Source organism: Exophiala spinifera, assembly GCF_000836115.1.
Source record: "Exophiala spinifera strain CBS 89968 unplaced genomic scaffold supercont1.4, whole genome shotgun sequence".
Lineage (NCBI taxonomy): Eukaryota > Fungi > Ascomycota > Eurotiomycetes > Chaetothyriales > Herpotrichiellaceae > Exophiala > Exophiala spinifera.
Window position 1 is genome coordinate 2,802,597 of NW_015622516.1, and position 18,221 is coordinate 2,820,817.

Consider the following 18,221-nt stretch of genomic DNA (forward strand, 5'->3'; position numbering starts at 1 on the left):
CAACTGAGCAACTGAGCAACTGAGCAACTGAGCAACTGAGCAACTGAGCAACTGAGCAACTGAGCAACTGAGCAACTGAGCAACTGAGCAACTGACTGTCATTTTGATTGTCAAGTCCTGCTATCGCAGATGAGTCTCATCTCGGCATGCTATACTGACCCAATATCCTGGTTGCAATGTCCTCGTACTTCAGACGAAAGTCAAGGTTCTTCGCTGCCACACGAGAAATGCTCTTTGTTGGCGAGGAGGAAGGAGCGTCTCGCGATGAGGCGACGGTCGTGCTGTTTCCTCTTTCCAAAGCGTGAAGACCGCAGCGCAGGAACAATATGATGGCGTTGTCCTTCCCGGACGGGACGGACTACACATGCTCCCTTTCTCATCCATTTCTTACGCGTTGACTCGCACTGTTCGAGGTTGTGCCAGGAGAAACTACATTCGTTGTGCAGAGTCTGGCTCACTTTCTCGCCTGTTCTACGAATTTTTGGATCTCACACATGTGTCATGTTCGACATTGTTAGTGTGCCATGGAGCAGTGGGCGGTAAAAGGTGAGAGTTGACAACGACTTTTGGACATCTAGTTGACGCCACTTAGATCCTCCAAGGCGGTTCCTCATCGGAAAGAAGAATTCCTCAGAAGATGCTCAAAAACCAGCGCGTCTTCCTTTATCTTCACGGCTCGAGACTGTTACGCGACCAATTTCGGGGCTAGCCAGGCACCGAATCCATCAGCTTTCAGAGATTCGCGAGGTGTCAGGATCTTCGAAGGCTACCTCCGCAGCCAATGTTCACAGTGAATGGACAGATGGTGCCAATGACACTCCTCAAAATCGACCTCTTCCGCCAAAAGACGCCCTTTCCCAAACTCCTTCTTCAGAGTTTCTTCCACCTACACCTATTCACCCAACACCTCGAAATTTTACTGCTTTGGGCGACCGTGCTGCCAGCGCTATAAGTCTACCACGAAAATGTGTACCCGAGCGCAGATCGTCCGCGAGCATCTTCTCCCCTGGTCTTGCCGTATCGAAGCCAAATTCGTTGCAGGAGTTGCCCACATGGAAGGTTTCAGAATTGGATGGTAGTAGCCAAATCATACCTAACAGAGGACGAGCCGAGTCTCCTGTCCGCCGCGCCATCAACCAAAGCGCTCAGTCGGCCGAGATTTTCAGGCCATCCCTCACACGAACCTTCATCCGGACGTCCCCTCCGCACGAGATTCTGGACAACGGCAGTATTCGACATCCCCGCGTCGACTTGTCGATACGTCTTCCTTCGCCTCTCTTCGTAGGGGGCGGCACCGTTGAAGGTCACATGTCCATTGAAGTCGACGGTGGTGCTCCTCGGAAGCCAAAGTGGAAGCCGATCTATATCTCTAAAGCTTCTGTGGATGTCATAGGAGTGGAGGAGATCAGCGACGGTAGAAGATGGGTGTTCTTGTCACTTGCTACCGAGTTGTTTGACAGGGAGAATCCGCCTCCACCGTCTCTTGTAACGTCTCAGCAACCTGCAGAGAGTCCAGAAACGTGGTGGGAGCTCAAATCAGCAAAGGCGAACATTCCATTTTCCGTCAACCTGCCCCTGAAGTTAGGACCGCCACCGTATGCCTCCAAACAAGCATCGATCCGTTATATGTTATGTCCATCAATTGTGATCAGAATAGGTGACAAGAGAAGCACGGTAAGGCAGACGTGGAGCATCCAGATGCTCACTATACATGACCCCGAGAAAGCACTGGCAAGCTTGCCTAGTCCCCTCTTGGCAGCTGATACACTATACCTCGCCAAAGAACCTGACATCCAGACTGTCAAGCTGACTGCAGGCCTTCACCGCCAGACGTGGGTGAATGGTGCCAAGATCTTCGTCGACGTTCATGTCGCAAACAACACCGCGAAGACGGTCCGGAAGATTCAGGTTCAACTCGAGAAAACCACCTTGTGGTATACTCATGCGCCGGCGGGGACATTTGAGAAAAGCGCCACTCATCTACGCTTGCCAAAACGCACGGACACGGACACTGTCAGTAGCACGACCTTCAAAATGGCAGACTCCTGGCAAGGTGTTCCATCCTACTCGTCAGATGTCAGAACTGTCGAGCTTGAGGCCCCACGTGGTCATGTCACTGTCAGTACGGGGAGGTATTTCGAGGTCAGATATTTTGTGAACATTATCGTTACTGTCAAGAGGTCCAAGACTGTCGCCGTACAACTTCCTGTCACCATTATCCCTATTAACTCGCTGGACATCTTGCCCAATTCTCTCGCGCAAGTGGCAGCGTCTATCGAGGCAAAGCGTGCTAGGACGGTACCGGTCCCCTCCAGTGTCCCGACCCCGGCAGCCTATTTTCAGGGTCAGGCTTTTGTTGTTCCAGTACGACGCTCAGTTGAAAATCCACGGAGCGAAGCAGATGTTCCTTCCTTCGTCGACATGGAAAACCTAAAGACCGATATTGACAATTCCCCGAGGAGAGTTCATGTGCATGGTCATTGCATGGGAGGATTACAAGCCGACACAACGGACGAAAACGCAGATCCTAGTCGGCCAAGCCTTAATCCTTCATCACATCATCATGTAACAAAGCGTCCGAGCTGTTACCACTGCCACCTCGTGGCAGGACCCGGGGCCTCTCCGGTTCGCGGAGGTCCACGATTGCCGCGACTGCAGGTGTCAACTTCCGGGTTAGGCTTTTCTGAGTCAGAATTTGATGTTCCAGCTGACTCTCCGCCTCGGAAAGTCATGCTCAGCGAGAGAGAGCGCAACATGATCAATCAGCAGAGAGAGCTTCGCATCCGAGAAGATCGAGGGGAAAGGAAGCCCAGTCGACCCAGCAAGGAAATCAAGCGTGGAGAGGAGCCACGGCGGCCATCAAAGGAGCAGCCGCCACGTTACAACAACGTTGTTGCTGATTCTAACGCAGAACCCAAACATCTTCCTTTTGGAAATTTCAGTCCCGAGGGTCCCAGTTCCTATGTCGGCAGCACAAGAGTGAGCATGTCGGATATTCATACAAATAAGGCTGGTCCCGGAAGATCTCGATCCAAGACCAACCCAGAGGGCCGACCAAGGGTATTGTCATCAGGCAAACCCCGAGAAACGCCGGGCATCGACAGAAGCAAAAGGCATGCTTATGCTCCATCCTCCTCCGGTCTAGGGCATCGAAGAATGAGCAAAGACAATGGTTATCGCGCAAGCATAGACCAATTATTGTGATGGCTTTGTATTGCATGCATGATGATTACTCGTATGACGCCAACATGGTTACACCCTAGCTGAAGCGAGTCTTTTTGGCAGGCCAGGAAGGGAAGACACAGCTGCTGGATATGTATGATAGTGTGCATGACGTTCAACCGTGATGAATTAGATAGTGTAGCGTAAAATGGTGAGCTATGCAAGACTCCAGTAATACAACGCCTTGGCAAGGTCTATGGAACAATATCAATCGAGTGAATTCTGTCTATGGTGCCGTTTGATGGTTTTGTTCGCTCTGGGTAGGCAATTTGAAGACTCATGGGACGACCATGAAATTCGGCCCTGTTGATATCAAGTCCAACATGAATTCTCTAGAGCCTCGTCGCCTCTCTGCCCATACATGTTCGATGAGAGCTTGGATTTTTGTGACGCACAAGGGTGCGAAGCTGGACAATGAGACATTTTGCCAAATGTCTTTGGGCACGGCCGCGATTTCAAGAGAGGCTACAAGTAAAGGGAAGGCAACATTGTGCATTTTCGCAGGGGGCGTGGGTGATGGCGGTGTTGCGGCGGCGGCGGCGGCGGCGGCAGCAGCACGAAACCTCGACATCTCATCCAGGATATCCTGGGCGTAATGCGTGGCAGTATCGTCCAGCGAGCCGATGGGGTTCCAGATCCGGTGGACCAGGAGTAGAGCGGCCAGACGGTACATGACGGCCTGCGACTGCATTTCGAGCGACTCGGTCAGGGAGAACTTGTTCTCGCGGCTGCCTCCTACCGCCGTGAGGGCGTCCAGGTCCGGGGTCCAGCGCCGCAAGCTCTGCTCGACGAGCCTGATGGGGCCGGTGCTTCTGGGGATGCTGCACTGGTGCTGGACGTCGAGTTCCTTGCTGGCGACGCACAGGTCGTACAGGATGGGCAGGAGCGTCGTACACAGGCCGGCGGAGCGTTCGATGACAGTTGTGGCGGTGGTGGGGGTGGCGGCGTCGGCGTCGGCGTCGGCGTGGTCGCGCTCGCGGCACACGAATGTTGACGGCGTCGGAGTGCAGTGGGTGTATCTGAGCACGGGCACCTCGCGGCGCAACAGGCACGACACCGTGTCCCAGAAGATGGAGGTGATGGTGAACGGGTCCAGCGCCGGGTCGCGCGACAGCTCGCCGTACCACGGCGCGACGGACAGGAGAGAGTAGCGCAGGATCAGCGACGGGTCGTTGCAGCTGGTGAGCAGGTCGAACGCGGCCAGCGTCTGGCCCAGCGCGTTGACGGCGAGGGCGTCGTGCACGTTGCCGACCTCGACGGTGCGCAGCTTCTGGAGCGCCGCGGCGCCCACGGCGATGTCGGCCTCGTCGTACGGCCGCACCCTGTCCTTCGCGCGCATGACGACGGAGTACATCGCTTCGAAGATGTCCTTCAAGAGCCCCGGCGAGCTGAAGAACGAGCGCCGGATCGCCGCGCGGAACCCTTCTGCGAACGTCGGCCCGAGCATGAACAGGTCGTACACTTGCGAGAATTGCGCCAGGATCTCCGGCGACGACTCGTACAGCTGGTTGGCGGGCGAGTAGTATCGTCCGGTGACTTCTGAGTCGCTTGGAACGATACAAGACGGCGACGACGACGACGAGGACGCCGTCGCCGCCGCTGCGACCGAGACCGGTACGTTGTCGCTCTTGGCCGGCGAGCTGGTTGTAGCCGTGCAAGGAGGAAACGATGACCAGGTCGTGTCCGGCGTGAGGCTCGGCTCCGAATACGAGTTCGAGGAGGACTGCGGCTGCCCGTCACGCTGGCATTTGCGCTTCCTGGCCTTCTTGACGTCCAACGAGTCCTTGACGGTCCAAATTTGCATCGAGCCGCCCGATCCAAAGGTTGGGACTTTCGGCCGTCGACCGGGCCGGTGCTGTACCCGCAGGTCGGTACATTGCGTCTTGGACCTTTGACAGAGAGTGCATTTCTTCGCGGAATGCTCAAAGTGGCACCGTTCTTTGTACCTGTAGCATCTGTCACAGGCCCTGCGAGGGCGTGGGGAGCCGTCCATCCTAAGCAGACCTGTGTTGGGGGGTGCCGTCAGTCTCAATGGACACAGAGTCGTGCTAGCTCCAGCACCTCCGTGGTCGCGAAGGGGGTGCTTGTGAGGTGACAAGATCCTCTTGAAGATCTCTCTCAATCTGGGCTCGCAGAGTGTGTCTGGCGAGGTCGTGGTCGTCGAAGATGTTGCACTGAAGAAATATCTATCCTCGGCGGCCGCTGAGCTTCGGACTGGATTCAGTATATTTGGCAATGAGATTCATCATGGCATCCTGTATTGCGACCAGTCTTCCAACATGCTCTATTGAACGCCTTGTATGAATCACGACATCCGTCTTCGGACACGACGCCACATCTCCCTCATGCTAGAGACACTCTTACACTGATAAATGATCCAAGGTTGTTACACCCCGAGCAACGAGAAAATAGGGCCGCAGCAGGCTATGAATGGCTGGCGGCGTATCTGAAGAGATGAATAATGAACAGCACATCTCTGAACAATCTCTCAAGTGGGCTTCCATTGAAGATGAGAGAACTAATCTAAATTAGGACTAGCACTACACCCCTTTTCAAGGGCCATTTGACCAGAGCTTTCTTTCTTTCCTTCAGGAAGAAAGGTACTTTCTATTCTCAACATCCCATTCCTCTAGGTAATCTTCGTCGAACTTCCTGCAAGCTCCTCATGGCACATATTTTCCCATCCGAGCATATTAATCCCACACAGAACACCTTGCAAAGGGACGCCGTCTCCACCTATGAACAACTTCCGACACTCCAAACCCGGGTGGGCGCGGCCATTGTCAGCACTTCTTCTGGAATCGACTGATGCATGCTGAAGCACACCAGGCTCGAAGTCGATGAATGACAGTTTTGCATGCGACAATTTGTCTCGCCATAGTTAAGCTACCGCAAACAAAGGGCTCATTAAGGCATGTCCATATGCTCATGACTTCTTGGCTTTTTGACCTTGAGTTTTGGCATACTCGGCAAGCTCGGCAGGGCTAATCTCCTCCAGAAGTCTTGCGCTGTGCGAGTCTTCTCCCGTGCCACACATCACCTTCTTCTGACGCAAGTTCAGAATTGCTAGCATCACAAGAATAGGATTGGCGGCGCTACACTTCAACGCATCGTAAAGCTTGTCATCTGGGACCAAAAGATCGGCCCATGCTTCGGGATGCTGAGAGCTATAAAGAGCTTCGAGACTGGCCCTGCAGAACAAAAAGATGCCATAATCAGAGTCACCGACCTTGGTCTTCAGGTTGCGGATCTCCCTGTCGCTCTTGTTCTCCTCGAGAAAGTTCTGCAGCGTCGCCAGCATGGGGTGAAAGGTGTTTCGAGCCAGAGCATGTTCAGATATGTCCATGTACTGCTGAATCAACTCAGCCGCTCCGTTCTTCCGAGTGAGATCGATCAGGTCCTCTATGAAGTCGCTGGTCTTTTCGTCTGTGTACCCTATCAAGCTTGCCTTCATTAGTTTTGCGATGGCAGGACCTTGAGCTTTGTTCTGAGCTCTGCGAGACCTCATGTTGTGCGCGATGGCTTCTCCGTCTCGGGCCAAGGTCAAGATTGCAATTGTGATGGATACGGGACTGTTGATCTTTTCCTCCTCTTTCGACTGCAACGTCTCGTACTTGTCCATATTCTTCCGGTACGCGTCTCTGAGTCGGAGGTAGAAATCGTAGCACCGGCGTTCCATGGCGAAGTAATCGAACATGAAGGCTGGCATTTCGGCTGCGAACCCTTCTGAGAAGCTAATCAAAACACGGACCATCTCTGTATTCAAAAGCGTCATCTTCAACTCATCCGACCTATCCTGTACCGGAATGAAGAGTCTGTGGGCGAGATCATCCTTGTACTTGGGGTCGGAAAGAACTTTTTGCAATTGATAGGCCACTTCGTCAACCTTGCGTGTTTCGCTGCCCAGCCACCGAGCGAAAAGATTTCCTGCTATGGGGGCCTCTTGGAACTGGTGTTTCCGGGCGTTGGATTTACTGAAACCCGCGTTGTTGTTCCGTGCCAACATACTTGAGGACATCCCCATGGCAAGGAAGAAGCGCTTCAGAAAATCTTCCGGAGTGCTGGGTATACCACCGATAAAAACTCGAGCTGGGTCCTGGTTACGAATAACAAGCTCCAAGTCTGGCCAAATAGGAGCGTCTGGGTTGAGTTTTCTGAGTGCGTTGTATAGGTGACAAAGCATCGGAACGTGGCCGGTATAGTTGACGAGTTTCAGACCCAAAATATGCCATTCGAGGTACAACTCGGTCTTCAACGTTGCGCAGGTCAAAGGAAAAAGCTCGAGCAGGGGGATTCTCTTGGTGTCTCTCATGGCGGACGCCCTATCTTGACCAGCAGCCAGTCTGAGATTGAACTCGGTGGGATCAGCTCTGCCCACCTTAGAGCCCTCGATCCAGTCGCCGAAATCCTTGACCAAACTGCGAGCAGAGCCGTCAAGATCCCATACGGCGTGTTCAAGAGATTTGACCCAAGCTCGGTGACGCTTGAAACGTGACTTGATATCACCATAAGACTCTGCAAGTTCCCTGAACGCTGGGATTGGCTTCATGGTATTGAGTCTTTGCATGTCAAGCTGTACTTGGAATGCAAAGCTGACCCAAACGGGGACAGTGTGATTTTCAATTAGATGACGTGAAGCATGCAGTATCTCGTCTTCGACAAAAGCGTTTTTGAACATTAGCGAAAGCATGCAAGAGGTGGGCAGGATTTCATGAAGTTCATCAACGGCTTTTTGGCTGGGATTCTTCGCATGGTAGAATTCAGCACGGTGAGTCTTCGCTGGTGGAAGCCCGGGAACGTCGACGGCGAAAGCATTGTTCGACGTGGGTAAGGTAGGGGGACATTCCACCAACACATCGACATATGCCTTGGCCATGGCCCATGGAACATAGAGCAGCATGTCGCATATCTCGCAACCACAGATGACGATGGTGGACGGAAGATCCGGATCAAAGTCGAGAGGGCCCCCATTCTCCTTGTCCAGATGAAGCTTGAAGATGAGGAACGGCAAAGATCCGGTAGGAAATTCTGATGCTGGGTAATTTCGCGGACGCTGCAAGGATGCCTCGAAGTCAGCCTCTGCTCTGCGAACTAGGTCCACAGCAAAGTTCGTCACGCTAGCACACTGCATCAATTCAATGACTCCAGTCGAATACAGCTGCCACGTGCAGGCGACATATACTCTGACAGCAGTGACGTCCTGCAGGAATGACCAGATGGCGAAGAAGAACTCTGCTTCTGCCTCTTCCTCTTTGAATTCGATGTATGCCCGGGCCGGTGCTGGTGTCTTCGATTTCATTGTGCTCTTCTCTGCGGCTGGCTCCTCGTCGTCTGACGATATATCTTCTACCTCAAGATGCTGGAACATGTTATTCATCTGTTCCAAAGGTGTTTCGGCCACCTCCTCCTTCGATTCTTGCGGAAATTCTTGGGCGTCTGGCAACTCGCAGCAAGGCTGAAGGAGTTCGAGGGCTTTCTCAAGAACCGTGGTGAAATGGGCATGCTTCTCGTCAGCAAGTGGATCGACGCTGGATCTAGACCTGAACCAAGCGCTGAAGTCCAGTCTGGCTTGAATGGCCCGTCGCCAGATGGTCTCTAGAGATCGACTGAGGGTGATTCTGGGTCGCGCGCTGACAATTTTGGTTGCCATCTGGATGAAATCGGTTGTCTTGACAGTATAGGTGTACTTCGGTCCATTCGCAGCCGTTGACGGTGAGAGCTTTGCAGCATCTCGAGCAAGCTTACGAGCTCTGCCTCTAAGTTTGGGCTGTTTCGGCGAGGGAGCGGAGGCTGAAGCAACAAACCCCAGTTTGAACGCCTTCTCGGCTAACCAGGTTGCAACAGCTTCAGTATCCCGTTTATATCTCTTGTAAGCAAGGGACATATGCTGAGGAAGCTGAGTGCTAGCCATGGTGTTGCATATGTGGGATCTCTGAAGGCGGAGTACCAGGGTACAGGAGACGGGCAAAGGAAGAATCAGACGATGCTGAGGAAGAGAGAGGTAGAGACGATCAATGAGGAGAGAGGCGGGCAGAAGCAAGAGTTTGATGTGAGAGGTAACAATGTCTAAGTAGTTGAAGACTAGAAGTGAATCGGCGGGTACTTGCAAGTGAAATAAATTGTTTGCTTCCATCCAGCCACGACTGCCTCTTCATACAAGCAATACAAGCAGTTACTTACGCAACCTTTCTCTACTGCGATGGTTGGAGAGGGAGAGGCCTCTTAAGCTACAGCGATTTATGAGGATGTGGTCGTAATTGATATCAACAGAACCAGTCTAGCAGCTACTAGGCAGTGAGGAGGTGCCCTTGGATGCACAGCTCAGTGACATTGTCAGTCAACAATATCAGTCCGGCTCGGAATCATGAAACGGAGTACTTGTAGTACGTAGTCATCTTGGAACCAGATTCATCTCTTACTGTCTCTCGTCGCCAGCACCCTACACCGCCTGGATCTGAGCACCTGGAATCACCCATACGAAGGTGATGGTTGCCATCGATATTTTGCGCTCTGGGATCGTAGACCATAAAGACGGAGAGTCAAGGCAGTAGAACCTTGTCGTTGGACCGGGACATTTATCCTTTATCGTGGCACACTTGTGCAAAAGTACAAATTGTCTGCTTCACGATCCTTCTGATATTTTCTCTCTCATGTACGAGCTGCCACCATCCAGAGATTGGAGAGCTTCTGTTAGCATCGATCACCAGAGAGAACTTGACCATTTCCAACTACAGGCCCCCCAAAGCCACGTTTCCCAAGTCCACCCCCTTGCCGGGCTTGGGCGCTGAACACGACCGTATCATTATCTTCCCAAGAGCTCTCTGGACACTTTCCTTCCGTGTCCCCATAGCCTCCAGGTCATATGGCTCTCTGTCACCACGAGTCTGTTCGCAGGAACATACACCCTTTGCCTTCGTGGGCCCCAGAAGATGCCTGTGGAACATGAACACAACCTCCAACTGACATCCACCGCGTGTGTGTGATGAGCGAGCACCCGCCATACGTTGTTGTGCAACTGCAAAATACAAAATGGAGGACCTGAGCTTTTTGACCTTTATATCTGAAGCGACTAGGACGGACTTCTCGAACCAGACGTTGAGAGTCGTGGTTCTGCAAACTCATATCTCTGCCGCAGTGCTTGCAGCCCGATCATGTTTGTTGAACTCCTGGACCGCTCGGTGAGCTCATACGTACAGAAGGTCAGGATCGCTCTATAGAAGACGGAACCACATTCGGACTCGCCACATGGAAACGCGTGCGCACAGAAAACCTGGCCAACATTGAATCTGCATCAATGATCACCGCATCCAAATGTCGAGGCTTATTGAGGGCCACCTCGCTATCTTTGACAATCATTTGACGACCTCGTGGATAAGTATGGTGACCATCTGCTTTCGCCCGCAGTCTGCCCGAGCCCTCATGATCGAGGACGTATGCGTCTCGCAATGCGAGGCGATCAATTGAGGTATAGGAGAGGTACACGCCTACAAACGGGCCGAGGGTAGTCTGACAAGGAAGATGACGAAGGGAGGTCAAGCAGCAGGCCAGGGAAGGATAAGCATGGCATCCTTGACAGCTTGGTCATGCAGAGTGGTTTGGGGGAGATAGCTTTGGATCTGCAGCTGTCTGTAGACGGCCGCTTGTGAACCGTTCGAACTCACAGAGTCTGCAGCTGTAGGAGTTGTACCTTGGAAAATGGCATGGCAGGGTGAACAGCGTCCCTCAGTGAAACCCGGTGCACGAGACAAATTGTCACAGCCACGGCGACATTTTCGTCGGCGGCTGCTGATGCACCGCGAAAGGGCCGAAGAGGTGTGAGTATCGCGATTACCAACTGGAATGGATGGCCAAGTTCAGCAGCATCAGTATCCTTGGAAACGGGCCGGCAAAAAGCCCAACATCCGCTCTTCCTGGCCTTACGTCCGAACATGACTATGTATCGTTCAGGTCTGGGTGGGAATGTTGGACACTTTTGTGGTGCCCCGAGGCATATAACATACTTAACAAGTCGTGGCCGCCGTCGAGGACACGACAATGCTGTTTTGAAACTGACTGGATGCCTTGCGACTCGTCCGGATTGCGCAGGCATCGGGAAATCACACTCTTTTGCTGTTAAACCCTGTATCCGCCAGATTATCATGTCATCCTCCGTACACGTACTCTTATGTCGGACCACAGCACAAACATGGTGTATACAAAGAGCCCGACTTCTCGTCGCGGGGTGAGGCTGACGAGGCTCCGCCTGAACCTCGGGTGTTTCGGCGAGACGCTGGTGTAGACGAAGCTTGCGAAGTCGACTGACCGTCGCCCCTGAAAGACCCTTGCAATTTCTTAGCTCCAAGTCTGTGAGCAGGCGATGTCACTCGTCCGACATGTTTTGTATCTGATTTGTGTTTGACCGGGCTTTCCTCCCTTTTCATCTTCTCCACGACTTGATCGATGGAGCTTGTGAGAGAATTGTCCCTGTGGCCCCGGCTGTGAGAACAACGGCCTGCGCCCTGCGTTGAACGTGTGCCTTCACTACAAAGGACCGTGCCCTGGTCGCAGGCCTGAACCATTTCTATCCTTCTCAGTCCCGGCAGGTTCTCACTCTACCGTAGCTGGGGAGACGTCAGCGTTCTTGGGAGGGGATCTGTATGTAGGTGCAACCACGCACCCACGAGCCTCAATGATCTCATCACCAAACGCTTCTGGGGTTTCGGAAGATACCTTAGTGTCAAAAGACCCAGTAACGGCCCACGTGGCCGGTTATTCGTTTCAAGGGGAGGACAACGGAGGTGGTGGATGGGCCTGGATGGACCATCGTGGACTTGACACCGCTGCAAACACCAAACTCGCCAATCTCGCCAATATCAGGCGCCCGTTGAGCTTTGGGCTCAGACCTCGATCAAGAGACATCTCTTGCAGCGACTGGTCAGCGGTGGCGTGTATCGAAATGAGAAACCCTAGATCGATCAAGCCAACTCGACTCGTCGACGAAGCCGCCGCACCGGGGCCCTCGATCGTCTTCCTCAAGTGTCAAAACTGAGGCACCAACTGCAACATACTGTCCGAAGCTTGTTACAACTTACATGAGGTGGGCTTCTCTCTGACCCATCGACCATGTCGACAACATCATCACTAGCATACTGTTTCGTCTTTAAAAGGTATTTGGAATCGCCCTTTCTTGAGTCCTCTTCCATCAAGCTTCTACACTCCTCACTCTCTTTCGAGTCTTTCGTTCTGTCGACCGGTTCTGTGAACCCCCCTTCATTCTTTTGTGCGAAGCCAGTCTTCGTTTGCATTCTCTAGGCAGGCCCTACATTTGACGTTCAACATACAATTGTCCCATCATTTGAAGCAGGTTTCCACGAGATCCAAGTGTCTACGAAAAGCAAAACCAAACGCCAAACCTCAACAAAACCTAACCCAAACCCAAACCTAAACCGGCGCCATGAAGTACGAAATCGCCGCCGCTGCCCTTATGCTGGGCTTGTCCACCGCTAGTCCAGTCCACCAACACAACGCCCGAGAAGTTCCTCAGGAGCATTCGCACAACAAATTCCTCGACTCGGTTCGGGCATCACTGTTGATCAACAACCCTCTCAACATCCAAGATCCTGTCTTCGGTCTTCTAGGCGACGCAGCTGCAGCAGCAGGCGCTGGGGATGTCACTGACTTGGCCTGCCTACAACAAGAGACCGCTGATACAGCCTTTACCAATGCGAAGGCAGCAGGCGATGTCGGCGCCATGGCAGCTGCGCTTGTCTTCCGAGCAATCGAACGAAACACAGGGAAAGTCGGTCTAGCCAGCGCTATCTGCACCCAAACTGCTGCAAACCCCGAGATCGCAGCCATCACGCAGCACCAGGATCCTGCCTCAGCTGGTGCCGCTGATATCAACAAGGGTATCACTATCGCCCTCGCTCAGCAACTAGCTGGCATTGGTGCTGATCCGCTGCTGGCTTTGGAGAGTGGCACGTTTGCACCAGGAAGTCTCGACGACAATACTGGGAAAGGTAACACTTGTGATACCGCGGATGATGAACCAGGTTGCATATTCAGCCAGAGACTCCTGGTCTTGGACGCCACACCTGACGAAATCAGTTCCGCAGTCGCCGACATCACACCTACGTTCACTGGGACTGGAGGGATCAGTGCCACGGACATCGACTTTTCCGGCCTGTCCGTTGCTGCTGCTACCGGTGTCGTTTCGGTTGAAACCACCGCGACAGCGGTGGCGGCGGTGGCGACCACCGATGCCGTCGCCACGGGTGAATGCACGGTCGCAGAAGCGACTTCGACAGCAGCAGCCGCAGCAGCTTCATCCTCATGCACTGTCATCACTACCACGGTGGCAGCCTCCAATGTCGGAGCGTCGACAGTGACCTCGGTCGCAGCAGTCGCAACAGGTGGTGCATCAGGCACAAACGTGCAGACCTTTACCGGCTCGCTCGGAGGACCTCCACCACCAGTTATTTCCACCGCGGGCGCTGCACGCCCCTTCTCCGTCAACGGCAATACCTTCATCAACATCGGTGCCGCGCTCCAACGTTCCTGCGCCATCCAGCATAACGCCTGTGCCGATGCCGCCAACTCTGGTTCACTGTCCGGCGGTGTCGGCCAATGCGAGACTCAAGAGCAAGAATGCAACGCGGCAGGCGGGGTGACAAAGAAGCTTAAGGCTCGCGCCGCCGGCGACTTCGGCACCTGTTCCGACCCGACCATTCTGTTCGAGAACGGTCTCGACGGCCGAAACACTCCCGCCTTCATCGCCGCTGATCAAACAGACTTCAACCACGGCTCCGCCCTGAACATTGCTGTCATCGCCGGCTTCATCTGCCAGCGTCTCGGGTCTCCTTGTAATGCCCCCGCCGATGTCCAGGCGTCGTGTACCAGTGCATCTGCCGCTGCTGTGGCCACCACCCAGAACCAAGCAGCCGCCGATGTGTTTAACAGCATCATCGGTGCCAGTGGCGGTGGTGGTGCTACTACTACTGTCAGTTCTGCAGCTGCGGTTGCGGTTACGTCTGCCGCCGCGGCCTCTTCCAGCGCCATCGTCATGACCATCACATCTTGCGCTTAAGTCAGGGGCGATTTTCCTTGACCAAGATTGAAAAGCTATTCTAGCATGACAGCATTGCAGCGACGGGCGTCGAGCATACGAAAAATTTGCATAACTTCGCTTCTTCTTCATGCGGGTCCTAGGTTACCGTAGGACACCATATGCACATTTTTTTTTAGAGGTTTGGATTGTTGAAAGCGTGAACTTGAAAGACGGCCGACACATCACAACAAGTAGTCGTCGTTCAAGACGAAAACAATTCCCTTTTCATGTATATAGCAGTATACGAAGGTTTATACAGTACATCATATCAAGCGCAGCTGAGACGAACATTGTATTCATGTGTAGCTTCTTCCGTTTCTCCTCTCTCTCTCTCTCTTTTTTTATTATTTTTTATTCTGTCTATCCCTTCCTTTCTGGAGTTGAGAAGAACGGAGTGGAAACGGAAGGTGTCGGGTGAGTTTCTCTAGTCGAGTTGAGTGCATTGGACCCCCCCCCCCCCCCCGAGTCTGACTGGCCGACATCGCTGTCGTGTGATTCATGTATAGGTATATATATCTACCTTCATAAGGCATTGTATCTGCACCACGGCTTCAAAACAAGCCACGTCCTTGTGATCATCGATCATTGATCATTGACCACTACGTGAGAGGGTCTCTTCCAAGTCGTAAGCAACTTCCACCGTTGACGAACTTGGAACTTTGCCAGGGGGGGGGGGGGGAAGGAGTCCTCTTTCAAATGATTTTTTTCCCCTTCTGCGTCCCGGACGATACCAGACACTACGAGTAAGTACCCAGGGTAGTTTGCCGGAGACGTGTCTGGATCACGGTTTTCGGTATCTTTTCTCATCTCGTCAATCTTGTATCTTCGTGGGTGAATGCCCCTCTTCTCTCACCCCAGGGCCCCATTGACCACCATCCATCTACGAGTACACTCACGGTACTCCGTAGTACACGTCAATGAATGGCCTTGTTTATAGGAGGATCGTTGCCCTGAAGGGAGCGTGGCAGTACTAAGCGAGCCTCTCATCATTTATCTCCGGAGGTCTTAACGATGGCACTGCACGTCGTATACTTGTACCCACAAGGGCAGCCATTGGTTAGGGTTTATCGTAAACAAATCCGGTTCGAGTCTCAATCAAACACCACGTGAATTGACAAAGAAATTGACAAGGCAAGAAGTTTCAAAGGCCACTCGAACATGACATATAGCCGAGGAAATTGAGTTTCATTGCGAATCTAATAATATATGCTTGGAGGTGCTTGAGAACATCGTAGCAAAGCAAGAACAAAGTTTCATTAGACGACACAGCGAATGGAACCTTGGGGAAAACACCACTGTGATGCAGTCGACGCAGCCGGCCTTGTACATAAGAGAAAACTGCAGCGCATGCAGGAACAATTTCAATCCGGGAACCAACTGCCAGGGGTATAGCACAATCTTATCATCACTCACTACCACTTTCATAACCATCGTTGATCCTTGTCGAGACCGAAACGCCTACAAGTCGATCAAACTTCCACTTTGAGGGCCTCCAGGCCTCCCACCAAAAGCATTGCTGTTCTGCTGCCCATATCCGCCACCAAAGCCACCAACAGGTCCAGTCTGGTTAGGTATCTGCTGCGCATAGCCTGTGGCTTGCGACGAAAAGAAAGGATTCGTGCCGGTCTGTGCGGCTCGAAGACGATCAATTCCTTGTCCTGCCGAGTTGACAAAAGCTCCTGGAGCAGTGTGCTGGGCGGGAAGGCGCAAATCGCCGGTGTTGCCGAAGGTGTCTTGGCCTTCACCAGAAGCCAACAACGCATTCAGTTTAGCATGCTGTGGATTAATGGGCTTCTGTTGCTGTTGTTGCTGGAAGGAAGGCTGAGGAGACGGTTGGTAATTCATAATCGGGTTTGGTTGCGTAGGCTGGCTGAAGTTTGTAGTTGGCTGCGCCTCCATCAGAGTGCCCAGCGAAGGCTGTGTGCTTGTGCGCTGGAATGGCGATGGCGATGCCTGTTGTGGCCTTTGCGCAAAAGGATTGTTCGATCCAGTCGGTAGAGGTCTGAGCGGCTCTGCGGCTTGGGGGGACTGAGTTGCCCATGGGTTGTTAGTGCCTGGCTGCAGAAGAGAATGCGCTTGAGGAGATTGTGCGCCGAACACGTCGCCATAAGGCTGGGCGCCATACGGATTGTTGGTCTGGAAGGCTGTTTGCTGTGGCTGAAGAGTGTTCTGCTGCTGAAGAAAAGGCTGCTGGCCAAACTGATCGTACCCTGTAGGCTGGGTAGGCTGGAAGCCATTTGTGAATCCATTTTGCTGGCCTGTTTGCATTGGCTGGGCATATTGATTGTTGAGATATCCAGTGCTTTGTGGTTGCTGTTGAAGAGGGTTTCCAAACCAGTCAACAGCAGGTTGTTGCTGGTATCCTTGGTTGTAACCAGTTGGTTGCGGTTGGCTGGGTGCTGGGGTGTCATCGAAGAGAGATGCTGCATTGGCATCCTCGAGTTGACGCCTCCGCATTTCTTCTTCCTCTTTACTGATCTTGATGGCCTTTTGTAGCTCGTCAGAGTCCTGATCAGCATTTTGCCGTCTTCTGCGCTCTTCTTCCCTCTTCGCTTCCTCCAAGCTTGCATCAATTGCTCTCTTGTATTCCAGATCTTCGTCTTCGTCCGCGGCGGAATGCCTGGGTGGCTGTCTGCGCGAAGGACTGGTGACTGGCTGATTGGCACTATCGTCCATAGCCTGAACTCGGGTTTTCCATACTTTTCGGTCGGATCGTTCACTCCTAAGACGGTCTTCATCTAGGATGAGAGAAGTCAATTCCTTCGCAAAGATGCGAACTGTAATGGATCAGCCTGGTCTCCTCTACGCTTGTGGCCAAGCTTACCGTTTTGTCCAACATCCCTTCCGTCTTCGTCGATGTATTGGAACTCTCGGAGAGTTTTGATGATGTAAATATTCTTCCTCGCCCACGTCACTACCAATTCGGAACCTTCGTGCAAGCAATAATCGAGGACTTTCAGAGATTTGAGAACGTGTCGCCAATTCTTGCCCTTGTCGTTCAAGCGCTTATCTAGAAGGTCCATGATTTCGTAGAAGTCACTGGGACTGCGCGGGAACTAATCAGCACCCATGATTCATGATCACCATTGATCACAACTCACTTGTTGAAAGTCAAGGCAGCGATTTCTGCCATATCTGTCCCCGTAGGACCCCAGGGGTCATTGGAGGTGGCTTTCATACCAGTTAGACGCTATGTTGCAGGCTGCCACGATTGCCTTGTCTCTTACCATTTCGCACCTTGACCTGAACACTGCTATAGCCTTTTGTAACATTTTTGACACTCCTGACGACCTTTGACATTTTGACAATGGGCAAGGTCTCCAACGAAGACCGCGTGTAGATGCTTGCAGAGGCTATCTGACGAGGTGAAGATTGGGCGGGATCGAGTTCGTTTGAGATTCCAACCACAGTATTTCGTCGAGATGGCTGATAACTAAATGAGCGGCTAGGCGTCTCAGTGACCGTATATCTCCGTCCGAATTGATCGGTCACTATACGCCGAGTAGGAAGACTAGAAAACAGAAGTGGTGAGGCGAAGAATGCCAGTGTGACGGAGAGAGGAGAATCCGGAGAAGGCTTGGTTAGGGCAGTGGCCCAGCAAAGCTCGCAAGGGTCACGTCAGGGTTGGGCGGCGATATGGGCGGCGCAGGGCAACAGCACCGGCCAGGCACAGGCAAACTTAGGGACGATATCGATTGTTCGGAGTATCCACAAGTGGTCCTCTTTATGAGCGCAACGGTGCGGATGCTGATGAAATTGAGCTCTCGGCGGTGACCGTCGTGGCGCAGGCAAGGCTAAGGGCGGCAGATTTCGATAGGCGGCGGTAACAGGCTTCGCAGTGGATTGAGAGTCTGACAAACAGACAAGTGCAGGGCCAGCAATCGATGCTCAATTTGTTCTGACCGTGCGAGTG

General features: G+C 52.9%; 5 protein-coding genes across 5 annotated transcripts; 2 read left to right on the forward strand and 3 right to left on the reverse strand.

Moving 5' to 3' along the window:
• Window positions 1–524: 524 nt before the first annotated feature.
• PV08_06224 (uncharacterized protein) lies at window positions 525–3,204 on the forward strand (the record flags this gene model as incomplete). Its single annotated transcript, XM_016380562.1, has 2 exons — window positions 525–546; window positions 593–3,204. 2 exons carry the CDS (start codon window positions 525–527, stop codon window positions 3,202–3,204), a joined length of 2,634 nt encoding a protein of 877 aa, XP_016236389.1.
• Window positions 3,205–3,499: 295 nt separating this feature from the next.
• PV08_06225 (uncharacterized protein) lies at window positions 3,500–5,026 on the reverse strand (the record flags this gene model as incomplete). The annotated part of the gene is made up of 1 exon (XM_016380563.1): window positions 3,500–5,026. The coding sequence occupies one exon, from the start codon at window positions 5,024–5,026 to the stop codon at window positions 3,500–3,502; it is 1,527 nt and encodes a 508-aa protein (XP_016236390.1).
• A 1,122-nt stretch (window positions 5,027–6,148) lies between these two features.
• PV08_06226 (uncharacterized protein) lies at window positions 6,149–9,133 on the reverse strand (the record flags this gene model as incomplete). The annotated part of the gene is made up of 1 exon (XM_016380564.1): window positions 6,149–9,133. The coding sequence occupies one exon, from the start codon at window positions 9,131–9,133 to the stop codon at window positions 6,149–6,151; it is 2,985 nt and encodes a 994-aa protein (XP_016236391.1).
• Window positions 9,134–12,655: 3,522 nt separating this feature from the next.
• On the forward strand, window positions 12,656–14,287 carry PV08_06227 (uncharacterized protein; the record flags this gene model as incomplete). Its single annotated transcript, XM_016380565.1, has 1 exon — window positions 12,656–14,287. One exon carries the CDS (start codon window positions 12,656–12,658, stop codon window positions 14,285–14,287), a length of 1,632 nt encoding a protein of 543 aa, XP_016236392.1.
• Window positions 14,288–15,766: 1,479 nt separating this feature from the next.
• On the reverse strand, window positions 15,767–17,608 carry PV08_06228 (uncharacterized protein; the record flags this gene model as incomplete). The annotated part of the gene is made up of 4 exons (XM_016380566.1): window positions 15,767–17,085; window positions 17,133–17,353; window positions 17,410–17,479; window positions 17,536–17,608. 4 exons carry the CDS (start codon window positions 17,606–17,608, stop codon window positions 15,767–15,769), a joined length of 1,683 nt encoding a protein of 560 aa, XP_016236393.1.
• Window positions 17,609–18,221: the final 613 nt, after the last annotated feature.